The 14,294-nt window shown below is 36.4% G+C and overlaps 1 protein-coding gene across 1 annotated transcript; it reads right to left on the bottom strand.

Moving 5' to 3' along the window:
* Positions 1-267: 267 nt before the first annotated feature.
* LOC131187908 (extracellular tyrosine-protein kinase PKDCC-like) lies at positions 268-11,945 on the bottom strand. The gene is made up of 7 exons (XM_058162680.1): positions 11,186-11,945; positions 9,238-9,360; positions 8,406-8,677; positions 5,440-5,519; positions 5,227-5,331; positions 3,797-3,973; positions 268-2,173 (listed from the first exon to the last, which is right to left on the bottom strand). The coding sequence occupies exons 1-7, from the start codon at positions 11,657-11,659 to the stop codon at positions 2,070-2,072; spliced, it is 1,335 nt and encodes a 444-aa protein (XP_058018663.1). The 5' UTR covers positions 11,660-11,945; the 3' UTR covers positions 268-2,069.
* Positions 11,946-14,294: the final 2,349 nt, after the last annotated feature.

Raw genomic sequence — 14,294 nt, 5'->3', positions numbered from 1 at the left:
CCCTCTGCCCTCTGCCCTGAGGTTCCCCACCAAGATCTCGATGGCCCCCCACTCTGGTGTTGTTTAGAAGAGCTGTGAAGACTTGACTTTCCAGTAAGGCCTTTGGTAAAGGAGGGTGAGACCCCTTGTCTCATTGTGCTTCCTATCTTTTTTATTTTTTATGTTTTATTCTAACTTCTGTGATGATTATGACCTAACCAGAATCATTGAAAATCAGGTGGCCTACAAGTTTAATGAATTATATAAAATTATGAATTGAGAGAATGATAAATGAAACAGCTAGTTTTTCCTTGAAGCTAGAATTAAACATAGTTAAACATAGTGTTCAATGGTGTCTTAAAATTTTTAGTTATTAAATAGAAAAAGATGAAACATTTTTAAAGGGACAACAATCCATTATCAGAATGAAAAAAATACATTTTAAAAAAATTTCAAAGATATGCATACAAGTTATTGAACATTTTGCTCAGCAGGATTTCTTTCACTGAAAGTAATACTGAACAACCTCCAAGATTGGTACAAAACTTCAAACATATCACACTTAATCACACTGAATTAAAATAATCAAAGTAAATATGTAAAATTAAGCCTCCGTCTTTTCTTTTTGTGGGCTGCAGTTATTCAATAACAACAATAGGTTCAAACTATTACCTTACAGTTTGAAACTGGAAAAAGTTAATTTAGCCAGAATAAATGCCCAGAAATTTAAATAATCAGATGCAAAGTCCCTTAAAATATCTTTTGTTAGGGAAATTGGGGTAAATGAAAACAGTGATTTGGAAATATTTATCCTTCAAAGATGTCATCAGCACTTTTAATGAAAGATTTAACTTTCTCTCCTCAAGGGCAGTTTAAATTAGATAAACATGCCTGCAAGACAGAAAGGAAATAAAAGAGGCTGAGCACAGTTCAAAATTTAATTTGGCTTCTGGCAAGATGTAAGGATCTGGTGGTCAAAAGAATTTGAGTATTGTTAAAATGTAAAGATGTAAATATTTCTGGTTTACAGATGTTTAAAAAATCTGTCTTGAGAGTTGTTAAGAGCTTCCTTATACACAAGGAAATGGGTGCAATTAGAACAACATATTAAAACCTGAACCTGTTCCAAGTACCAGAATAATGTTGCTGAAAATGATAAATTGTTACTTAGATTTATTTGCAAGTCAGCTTCCATTCATTCAACAATCTACCCGTAAACCTTTCTGTGTGTGTTTGCACTTGGCTCAACCATATCTAATAAACTTAAATATTACAAAAACAGCCAGTCTGATATAATGGTTAAGGCATAAGGCTAGGAACCAGGAGACTGAGTTCTATTCCCGCCTAAGGCACACAGCCAGCTGGATTACCTTGAGCCAGTCATTCTCTCAGCCCTAGGAAGGAGGCAATGACAAATCACTTCTGAAAAACTTTGGCAAGTCTCTGACAGTTGGACACAATTGAATGGGGAAAAATATATTAAAAAAACATATTACATAAACATATTCAGAAACAAATAACTTCCCCAGATGTAAAGTCAAGCATATATCGACATTAATTTGTACTTCCTGGACTAACAGCTGCCCAGAGTCATTGGGAGGTGGGTGGCATACATTTAATAAATTGTAATACACATATTAATTTGGTTTCTTCTCAATAGCACATTGATAAGTTATAAAACAGTGTACAATGTCTAAATTAAGGGAAATTGTGTCTATAAAATGCATATATTAAAGAAAGCCTCTATTAATGTGTCCCTGAAGAACAATTCCATAGAAAAATAAATGCTTATGCCCTTTTTCTTTTTTTACAACATATAAAAAAATAGAAACACAAGACTGAATATATATAAAGCCGATTCATCCAATCCTAGTGGTGGCTGAAATTGAGACTTGCATAGTTGTAAGTATGAAACAGCTTATAAAATGCCCCTGGATTGGATAAGTTCTTAAATAAAGAGATGTGATTATTGAAATATTTGTTCACATAAAACTAGTGTAGATAATTGCTTCACAGCAGAAATAATGTAATCCATTGGGGTTGATAGCATCAGTCCCAGTAACAATGCCAAGCTGTCTCTAGCATCTCAATCAAAGACTTCCTCTTGAAGATGCAGATCGTTTAACATAAACCTCCATGGTGCTACCTGGAATTAAGTAGGTCAAATTGCTTTGAAAAATAGCAAGAGAACGCCCTGAAGGGGAAAAGAAGAATTGAAATGCTGTGAAAGAGTACTAAGAATATTAACAACAGTAAATAAGATAATCGTACACAGGTTATAGAGTAGCCCCCACAATAAGGGCCAGAGAATGTTCCATACCATACTCTAAAGTCCTATAATGCAAATTCCTTTCTGGCCATAAAGGTAGAGAGAGGAAGGACGGGCAAAAATTGATAAAAGTAATTCAACAACATAGTGCTATGATTCTCAAGGGGGCAGTTAGCCTGTATAAAGTATGTCACAGACTTGAGTAAAATCAATCAACATCTTCTGGGCATATTTAACACATACTCAAGCTTAGTGGGTGTTGTCATCCAAGAAATCTGGAAAGCATTGGAAAAAGCTGCCTTATGCTTTAAAACAACCTTGCCCAGCCTGATGCCTTCTAGGTGACTTTGAACTTCTTTTATCCTCAACTAGCGGTGTACTGTATGTAAATGGTGAGATATGGAATCCAGCATATCTGGCAGACTTTGACTCCAGGTTGGGAAAATCTTCAGACTTACTCCTTTCCTTTTCCTTGTTAATTTGTCTACAGAAATTTATTAAATAAAAATAATCTGGTGGTAACGTCTGATTGTCTGGGCATGGAAATTAAACAAGGCCAGTTCCAATTAGCACTTGGATGGGAAAACACCAGGGAGGACTTGGGTCTTCAACCAAAGCTATTGGATCAGATTATATCTCAAAAGGAAACACTGAAAAACCACCTCTCTACCCAGCCCTAAATGCATGGCTATATTCATATAGCCATCAGGAGCTTAAACATTCAAGCCTTTATTTTGTCCTACAGTGAGATATACTGTAGTATCAATAAAGAAGAATATTCATAGCTCCGGCTTGAAATGAGGAGCCCTTGGTGCTCTCTGAGCTTGGTTGTTTTCTTGCAGAGGTTTCATTATCCAAATTAGGTAACATCATCATTCAATGGAAGATTATAATCAATGTTAATTAAAGGACATTCATGATGCAAGTTGCTTTGGAGATATAAAAATGACTATCATAAATATTGTAAGACAAGTTCTCATTTTTAGAACTTTTAACTTTGATACCCAAGGTATTTTAAAAATACATTAAAAATGTATTCTTTAAAGACTAACAAAATTCAGTTTAAGCAAGAGCAAAATCTGTGAAGCTGATAAAACAGATGACGCCAACTCATAAAAAAGCTACTTACCTGGAATGTTTTGAATGGTCACTTGCCCCAAAGTAGAAATAAAATAAGAGGACGTTGAGATAACCCCTGCACATTTTTATGTTGGGTATTTATAAAGCTGTTCACGGTTCTGCAAAGATTTTTGTAAATGCTTTTATCTAAAAATGCTGACAACCTATTTTGAATCAGAAAATCTGCCTTATTAGGATTCCTGATTATGGTCAGAGCTATGTGCATACGAATGCCCTTTCTAACATTGCAGAAAATATGTGAAGATCTTTGCAAGCAGTTGGTAGTGTTACACTGACATGAACATCTCTTTCCTCCAGAGTTTAAACTTACTCGAATCCAAGTAAAAGCATGCCTAGATCTTCTGTGAATCTTCTATGGATTTTTGAGGAAAATGCCTAGCTGGTGTTCATTATGCCATCTATTCTCACCTGTCCATGTTCTCTGTGAAGTAATGATAAAATGTTGGCACTGTGGATGGAAACTGCAAATGGAGGCAGCTTCCTCTACATTATGAACAGACAACATGCATCTCAAAGGGCTATACGAAGGCCAACATTTATAGTCCTCTGTATCCATACTGTGGAATCCCTTTGCAACAAAATATTCTGGGGGTAGGAAGAAAAGACAAAGAATTACTACTATGTACCTGTTGGAAACTCAGAAGTATCCAAGAAATGAGAAAAATGGAAAGGATGTTTTAAGATTTTGCATCCCAATCAGAATTTATCTTCCCAGGCATGTCTAGCAAGAGTCATAAATCTTGTCTCTCTTACACATACCAGAGCTACTCTTTATTAGCAGTGTGGAAAGCCATAACATTTAACTCTTACCTCTTTGGACAGCCTGCATGCCATCATTGACTCTATTTTTTCATTTAGAAGAGTATAGAATTTATTACATGAAAAAGCAGGAGTTCCATTCCCCAAGCAGTCCTGCCAGAATTTTCAAGCTCTAGCAATATCTCCCCCATTTTAAAAGCAAATCAATAAACTTATTCATAATGAAACTGACCTAAGCATACCATCTATAAACTAGAATGTTCAGAAGATAAGCCATTACACAATCCATGGATATATGAAATAGAAATAGAGCTATTAAGAGGATGGAGAAACTCCATACTCTAATGTTGCAGTAGACCATCTTTGGAGTCTAAGATACATTTGAAAAGTTGAAGATTTTAATGGGTGTACTTACAAAATGGCTGCCATGGGAAATTTGCCTATTCATAAAAAGTCCACCATGGTCAGGAAAATCTTTACCACAAGTGAATTAGCTTCCACTCCCACAAAGCTCTCTAATACCCCAGGAAAACACTTGAGTCTAAAAGCATTGCTACGAATAGTCAAAGTTTTGCTTTATAAAATGTCATTGCCTTATATATTGGTGTTATTTAAAAACAATTAAAATATCAGATGGGGCAGGAGCTCAATAGGCATTAAGAGAGGAGCCTACGGTGTTCATGGAGACCAGATTGACAATCACGAGTGCCATAGCTATATGCACAATATTATCTTAAAAGGGAATCAAGCATGTAGGCTTGTCTGCTCTGAAGTTGATTGATTTTTCAGATGTATGTTGCATAAATAATAGCAGGAGTGTGGCTGATAGACTCATTAGTGTCAGCACTAGAAGGTATGCCCTCACTTCCCACCATAGGTTTACTAATGCATGAAAGTTGTTAAAAAGCCCCCCAAAATAAAATAAATCCTATTCAATGCAGTCAGAGGTCCCTTTGTTGGAAAAGCTAATTTTATCAAAATCTCAATGACTCAAGTCTCAGAGGGATTTAGGTTGACCAAGCTGGGTCAAGTCCTTGTGCATTTAGTCTGATCTTCCTCACTACTTATGAGAGCCATACCTTTTAAGTGAGAATGCTTTTTCTGCAGATAAAGTCCTGACTTGTACAAATGCAAAACTTTTTGGAAAGATCGTAAAGTTTCATTTGCTCCATATCGTAAATCACCTACATACAGAGGGGAGAGAAATGTTTTAAGACAAAAAATACTGTAAAGCAGTTCTTATTTATATAAACATTTTAAATATATCTTTAATATTTTGAACTAGCACGTACCGGTGGCATTCAAGATGTCCTTCAAAATTGGTTGCAAAGCAATGGGTGCAGTATGAGGTAAGAGATAAGTGAAGAAATACCTGAAACATATATGAAACTTTACATATTAAAATAGAAATATTCCAAATTTTAGTAAAGATTGATAACAAAAACCCTAAATCTAATTCTAACCAATTGAAATGGAAGCTTCTTGGCTAGAGCTAAATTCAGAACAGAAAAATATGTCTTATCTTACTTTACACCAATAATGGCTTTTTATTTATTTTTATCGATATATTTGGTTCATCCCATAATGAAACTCACAAATTAACATTGTTTTTCAAATATCTTTGTTATTAAATTGCTTCCAGTTTTGTCCATAAGCCTCCCAGAAGTGAATTGGAACATATTCAAAATATATGTTGGAATGGTCAAAAATTTGGCAACTCCAAATCTCGACCAGCAAATGCTCTGTCTTACACATTGGAAAAAAGAATCTGAACACTAAATACAAACTCGATGGAAATTACCTTGTAGATGACCCCCAACCCGTTAAAGACCTTGGAGTTTTCATATTAAATGATCTAAGTGCCAAAGCCCACTGCAACTACATCGCAAAAAAGGCTTTAAGAGTTGTAAACTTAATCTTGCGTAGCTTCTTCTCCAGAAACATTACACTACTAACCAAAGCATATAAAACATTTGCTAGACCAATTCTTGAATACAGCTCGCCTGTCTGGAACCCATACCTCATTTCGGACATTAATACAATTGAGCGAGTCCAAAAATATTTTACAAGAAGAGTTCTCCACTCCTCTGAATACAATAAAATACCTTATACCACCAGACTAGAAATACTGGCTTTAGAAAATTTAGAACTCCACCGCCTTCGATATGACCTGAGTTTAACTCATAGAATAATCTGTTTCAATATCCTTCCTGTTGAAGACTACTTCGGCTTCAATTGCAACATTACACGAGCACACAATAGATTTAAACTTAATGTGAACTGCTCCAATCTTGGCTGCAGAAAATATGACTTCAGTAATAGAGTTGTTAATGCCTGGAATTCACTACCTGACTCTGTGGTCTCTTCCCAAAATCCCCAAACTTTAACCAAAAACTGTCTACTATTGACCTCACCCCATTCCTAAGAGGTCTGTAAGGGGTGTGCAAAAGAGCACAAACGTGCCTACCATTCCTGTCCTAATGTTCCCTTTGATTGTATCCAATTCGTATAGTTTTTCTTTTTTTATACTTATGCTTATATATATGCTTATATATCGTATAGTTATTTCATGCTTACGCTTACATATACTATTGTGACAAATAAAAAAAATAAATAAATAAATAAAAAATATTCAAAATATCCTATTTGTAAACACCATTTGGCCAGTTTTTGTGTCTGAGAAGAGGATATAATGATAAGAGAGGCCTCAGTCCATGTGACTTGGCAAGAGAAAATTCATCAACTAATTCAAAGAAACTCACAATTTCTTGTTTAAAGTATGCAAACTCACCAATAAATACACTAATTTTAAAGAACTGCCTGAATCTTTGATCCCACTCTCATGAGCTAATTATGACAAAGTCACCTGCAGGATTTACATATCACGTTAAGCCATAATATATCTTGGCTTGTTTAGTCATTCAATTTATATGAACTCACTAATTGCCACTCTGGAGTTAAAAGAAAAAATGAATGACAACCATTATCAAACCAAACTTGTCCAACATCCTGGCCCAATGCCAGGGGAGGCCTTTGAGTTTTTAAGGCTTTATAAAGTCTATATAAAAGACCAGCAGTCTATCATGTATAATATATGAATCCAGCCAAGAAATCATGTTTTAAACAGACATACATTGCAAGTGTTTCTTCACCTTAGTTTCCCAGATGATAATCAACTTTCTCCAATCTGATGCCCTCCATATATTAGCTGCTCTGAGAATGAACTGTGCTACCTTTCATTTTCTAATAAGGTCAGTCATGCAGGAAGAAGGCTCAAATGCCTCTTTCACATAAGCACTACTAGTTTTATCTCAGCAAAATTTTGAACAATGTTCTGCAGGTATTCTTTGACTTACAACAGTTTGTTTAGTGACTGTTTAAAGTCATAACGGCACTGAAAAATGTGATTTATGACCATTTTTCACACTTACAACCTTTGCAGCATCCCCATGATCATGTGATCATAATTCAGCTGTTTAGCAACTGGTTCATATTTATGACCATTGCTCTGTCCCAGGGTCATGTGATCCCCTTTTACGACCTTCTCACAAGCAAAGTCAATGAGGAAGCCAGATTCACTTAACAACTGGGTTACTAACATATCAACTGCAGTAATTCATTTAACAACTGTGGTAAGAAAGGTCATAAAATGGGGCAAAACTCATTTAACAAATGTCTCAATGGAAATTTTGGGCCCATTGTGGTCCCATTGAGGACTATCTGTATTCATTATAATTAATGCAAGGAACACTTTTTCAGATCTGCGTCTGCTATAACTTACATTCTTTGTTGCTTCCTATTTAGGTTAGTAGACACTTGTTAGTACCACCTGTTTGCCTGAATCTAAGCATTACTCTTTTTGTCCAATATGTTATTCACCAAGCCTGAGGAATTTTCAAAAGCAAACCAAAAGTAGCTTAATATGTGGTTTCCGGGAAAAAGCATTTATGAATGATAATCATGATAACTTTAGTTGAAATACTACTATGCACCATGCACTAATGTTTAAAGAATTATAGTAATGTAGAATAACTTCCTGGAAATTAGCACTTTCCAGATGTATTGAGTAAAAGATCCAGAGTTCCAGACACACTGGTCTTCATAGCTAGAATTCTGAGGATTGCAATCTAATATATCAGAAGACAGTAATTGGAAAAGTCTGACAAAAAAAAATATTACATGAAGGAAACTGCTAAAAATAAATAGCATGTGTGATGATGTTCTTCTTTAGTTCTTTTTTTAAATGTATCCAATTTACCTGTATGCATTGAAAAGATTCCGTTTCTCATTTATTCCTTTACAGTTCCTATGGCTGGCACATTTGAGAAAGAAGGTTTTTGTGGGGAATTTGAGAATGCAATCTTTATCTCTTTTGCAAGTCAGCTCCTCAGTGCTCACATCATCAAGGTCTGTAACTTTCAGGAGCCCATTCACCATAACAAATTGCCTTGGTTGGAAATCTAGAAGAGCAATGGAACCTAGAGGAGAATTTGCCAAGTAATTGAGCAGTTCTACCAGATCCAGACAAATCTGAAAGAGAGATGGTAAACAAATAAGAGGTTTTCTTACATGATAACATCAGCAATCTACCTCTCTTTCTTCTTACTATTTTGCAGCTTAATGCACAATTCATTGGAATTATACTATATCTGCTATGGCAAAAACTTAAGCTCTTAGTGTATATGTTGATCTAATGTAAACATGTAATGGGATTACAGTCAATTTTTCCATATTGTTTAACTGCACCTTAAATATACATTCTAAGTTCAACAGACTACTAGTACTATACTGTAGATGAGTTGCCTTTGAAACATTCCAGAAATGTCAGTGCAGAGAATTTGCTCCTGCCTATATATGTTTACAGATATATTGACACTGATGTGTTTCAATACTTCTAATAGCTTCCAGGCCCAGAGATTTATATGAGCTAGAATGTCTCCAGGAATGGCATGTCCATAGGATTTACATAGAAGTTTAATATAATATTTTTAAGAGCAAAGATCTTCCCCAGACCCTTCCTTCCATCATGGAATGATTCAGGACTGGGTCTATCACTACTGATAAAACCCACTTTGCCTTTGTCTCCTTACTTTAAATCGCTCTTCCCAAGGGAGCTGCAGAAGCTGAATCATCTCCAAAGGGGTTCCGAGCTCCAGCATGGAAACCACTTTCATTTCAGGATATAGGCTATTATTATAGCATTGACCATGCAGCTGTCAGGAGAAAAGCAGAATGAAGTATTAATATAGATGCAAAATATTAAAATTATTCTTTGAAAAAAACAAATATATTTTGCTAATGATAAGAAAGATCAAATGAAGACTTATTTCAAAACTCAACTGCTCTTGCTACAGTAAATGTATGCCTTACATAGTTGAACCCAAGCATGTTGGTAGAAGTTATAATTCATCAAGTTAATTCGTCTGCATCTTGAAGTTGAGGATTTATACTTCCCAGATAACTCTTTATTCTTACTAATGTTTATTTACCACTAAATCAGCCAAGAGTAATTTTCTTTCAAAGAAGTTCAGAAAATTGCTTTTTGTGGGTTTCTTCCTGTTACAAGTTCTGTAGGGTCATAAACAGTAATTAAAGAGAATTCAGATTAAATGTTATCTTCTGTGCTTTATGTTTAGGATTAAATATTTTCTATTTTATTCAATACTACAAGCTCAATTGACATATTGTTCATGATACTCTCCACTTTTACCTTCCCCACCCATATTATGGCTTTCTTACAGAAAGTGACAGGTAACCATGGGAGAGAAAACATCTTGAGGGCTGAATGCACCAGAGCTCCAGGAGCCAAATTGGACTGCCCAAAGAAAGCTTACAAGCAAGGCATAGAAGCATGAAATTTCTCCCATTGTTGTTCCCCAACATATAGTATTCCAGAATGGAACCTTGTGGCCCTCCAAGTGTTCAAATATAATATTTTTCATTATTGTGCATTTTTTGGACAATGGTATGGCAATTGTTTGTCTCTGCCTTTTTCTGACAAACTGTCCACTTCTTAACTAACCAACAGTCCTAAAATTCCCACATGGTCATCAATCCAAGAATTGAATAAGGCCAACCATGCTCTGTTTCCAAGATCTGCCAAGAGTCAGCACATCACTTTCATCTGCTGGGGATGTCACAAGTCTAACACAGTCAGCAGCATCAACTAGCACTTTCAGTGGGAAGGATGCAGCACACTTGCAGATTATCAACATCTCAAGACTCGCAGATTCATCACCACTGTGATACTCAAGAGGTTAGGCAGATATTTATTAAACATGGCCACCAAAAGCCTAACTCACAATTGAGTTGACTAATCATCTTTAAAACCATTAAACTAAGCTGTCTTCATATTTTGTAATAGCAAATTTCTGGAGATTACAAGGTGCATGTTGAAGTATTTGAATAATATAGCAGCAATCCTGCATTTTACCCCAAATATGCATTGTTTTCTCCAACAAATCCATTAAGTTTTTTTCAGTTGATAAGTCATTGTGTGACTGATTTTATGTGTGTTGCACGTAAACCTAGAACATGTCCCCTTTAAACTAATCAAAGGAAAAGGCATGCTTGTTGCAGTGCCCACAAATCAATTCACAAAATAAAATGTATCTGTAATATTTCCTTCTAAAAACTAGGATTGGCCTATTAATGTGAGGCTGCACTCAAAACAAGAATATTTTGAGTGATGACAGCTTAAAATCTGATCATGTGACAACCAGTGGACTCATTAATTTTATTCAAAAATTTATATGCTACTCTCTGCCATGAATAGTCATTTTATAGATACTGATATCCATTCCCAGTAAATTGTCATGAGCTACACTAGTCGAGGATACGAAAGTAGGATTGGGCTATTACTTTACAATGTGTAAAAGATCAATAATCACCGTCACGTGGTTGAAAGTGGGACGAAAGATAATTAGTACGATTTCTTAAGAAAGGTACAAGCATTTACAACTATCCAAAACATTCAGTTAGGCTCCTAGGCTGGGTCTCCTGCTCTCCTTCCCGAGCGCGCTGGCGGATACTACGTGCCTTGATGATCCCTTCGTGATCCAGAGCCTGCAGCAGAATCGTCTCCTTCAACAGCTTGTAAGCAGCGAGCTGGAAACAACCTTCCGCGTGGCCGTAGCGTTGAATACAGCGACTTACGTCGCTGCCTGCCCAGTGCACGGATTTCAGGGCGATTTCCGGACCACCGGGTGACAGAACTGCCCTCAGCACCAGCTTCGTGATGCCAGCACCTACCACGCCCACGTCGCTCAGGCCGTTCAGTTGCGCGCAACCCAAAAGCTCCGCAACCTCTGCGCGCCTTGCGGCGGATAGAGAAGCGCGCGCTTGGGCAGAGGCTGCCAGGCGACTCAGGTCTTGCTGCCGCTGCTCCAACTCCTTCATCAAATCCAGAGGCGGCTGGGAATCTAAGAGCCTCCAAGGGCCCGAGAGAACAAGGGCCAAAGCAAGCAGAACTGGCGAGATCAAGAGCGCAAAGAGCGCCTCAGGACCCGGCATGGCGAAAAACGAACGAGGGAAAGGTCTGGCGAGCAGCTGGCCCCACTATAAGGCTGAGTTTGGCGAAACGAGAAAGGTGAGGCTTTAGACAAGGAGGCGGGATTCCAGCAAGGAACTGCCCGCCTCTCAGACTGGCCTTGCAAACGATCGGGTAGGAAGCAAGATTGCAAAAGTAAGAGCTCCCCGCCCCCAAATTATGCACATTTGACTCTCGGGGGGCGGGGGTTATGGGGACGGGACACACAACCCAAACCAACATTTTCTTCTTCTTTTCTCCAGTGGCAAGGTGTAATGGTGCGATGACTGTTCCAAGAGCGGATTTTAGCTTGGCTACGAGGTTCAGATGGATCGATAGAATAGAACAGAATTTTTTATTGGCCAAGTGTGATTGGACACACAAGGAATTTGTCTTGGTGCATACCATCTCAGTGTACATAAAAGATAGGTTCATCAAGAATCGTAAGGTACAACACGTAATGATAGTCACAGGGTACAAATGTATTGTTTAATTGCAAATATCACTTGAAGATGAACCCAAGCATCCAGTGATGAACCGGTGGCTCACCGCCGATCTTGTCAACCGCCGGAATAAACACTCCAAATTCTTTTTCCAGCTCAGAGAGCAATGCCTTTTGATCGAGCAGTTCACGTATGCTGTTCGCTTTTGAAAAGCTTGGGTTATAAGTATTAAACAAGGGCATTTGGGAGTACTCTTCCTCCCCCCCTCTTTTTTAAAAAAATTTTTTACACTTGTTGCTGGAGGAATAAGAATATAGGGAAACCACCTACAGAGGAAAAAAAATTCAAAGTGTTGCAGAAAAAAACATGCTACTTACTTTGAAATGTTTGCCACAAACATTTCAGGGTTATTAGAGCTGCTGCTTGTTATTAAAGATCTGTTGAAGGGAGTGTGTCTAAAACCAGCCTCCAGCAAATTACAGTTTAGAAGCTCAGTCTGCTTGGGGGACAAGCTATGGCTGTAGATGCTTTGGTGTAAGGACAGCATGCAAATAAAATAACTAGTAAAATAGAGTGCAAGTGCAGAATATGAAGAAAGAATATGAAGCCTGTTCCTATGCCATAGCTATGGAGAAAGCTTCCAGGTATTCTGAGAGCCGACGATTTTTGTCTGTGGGAGAAGACTTATACCCCATTGTTCTGCCACTTTGGTATCCTTCATTTCATCATACATTAAAAAGTAACAGGATAAATCTCTTCCATTCTGGTGTCAATTTTTAATGCTAGGGTTTTGGAATTATTTAAACAAAATATTTTAGGGTGTTTTTAACAGTATCAATGGATATATATTGCACTCATGTTTTTGAGACAACACAGGATTAGAAACAATCTTTGGACTGTGTTTTACCCCATAGTAAAATGCACTCTTAAACTGGTTTTTGTTTAAGAGAATATGTTTTAGTTAAAACATTTTAGAATTGGTTTAATGGATTTTTGAAAATATTCAACCATTGTATTGTTACAGCATTTTGGGGAGTATTCTAAAGTCTAATTTGTATGAAGATCCTTTAGTTTTATTAATAATGTTATGCCCATTTTAATTTATATATACTTATAATAAATACCTGATGATTAATTTCCAATTGCACTGCTCAGACTGCTTTAAACTGGGGATGCATTCTTAACATTCTGTCAAGGATCACAGTTACAATTGTACAAATGAAAATTACTTCAGTGAAGCTTTTACTTTTTCTTACAATGAATTTCAAGCTTTTGGAACTAGGAAAGGCTTTTCTTTTTATTTCAAAAATAATTCTTAAGGTGCTATTTCTTGCAATTTTCTGAATACAGGAAGTGTGATGATAGATGTGTGACAGAAGTGTGACAGAAGAAATACAGTATAAGAATTAACATATAAATTAAAGGCACTGAGATTTATCAGTATGATTTGCTCATATTTTAAGAGGTCTATAGCATTCCTGCTATATTTTTATTCAGACTTTTCTTGTACCCGCCTAGAAAAGATATTGCATTACTCTCTTATGCATATGAGTGCAATCTGCTTTTACAATTGGGAATTTTCTCTGAACATGTAACTAAGTTCAGTTATTATTCAGTATTATTACAATTATTACACTATTCAAACATGTTGAGAAAAAATATTCCTTCATAAATATTGGAAAATATTATTAGGGAACTATTATATGGACTGACTACATCTGTGTACCTAGGCTTTAAATGGACTGTGACGATCTGGCGTTATATTGGCAATAAGAAATAAGTCATTGAACATATTTCTCTGGAATTATCTTCTTCCACTGCCTGTAACAAGTCTTAAAAGATCCCTTTTCATTCCAAACTGATTTTAAATGCTGGTTGCTGCTCTGGAATGCATTTTTATTTTAAAATACTGCTACTTAAAAATCTATCAGATATGATTTTTATATTTTAAAGATATCAAAGGAATATGAAAAGCCCAATTCAAACTCCCACATTTTGGCAACAGAACTCTAGGTATCTTTTGCATAGATTTCCCAACAACAGGTAAGTTTTTTTTTTCATGGATAGGTACTCTCAGTAGAGATCCATATCTTCCTTGATAATGTTTCCAGGTTTCCTCAAAGAGTAACTTTGTTCAGAAATGAGATGCAGATAGAAGGTAAAGCAGAAGAATTAC

The sequence above is a fragment of the Ahaetulla prasina genome, chromosome 1, assembly GCF_028640845.1.
Source record: "Ahaetulla prasina isolate Xishuangbanna chromosome 1, ASM2864084v1, whole genome shotgun sequence".
In the NCBI taxonomy this organism is placed as follows: Eukaryota; Metazoa; Chordata; class Lepidosauria; order Squamata; family Colubridae; genus Ahaetulla; species Ahaetulla prasina.
Note: the sequence above shows the minus strand (reverse complement) of the source record. Positions and strands in the feature narration are given on the sequence as shown.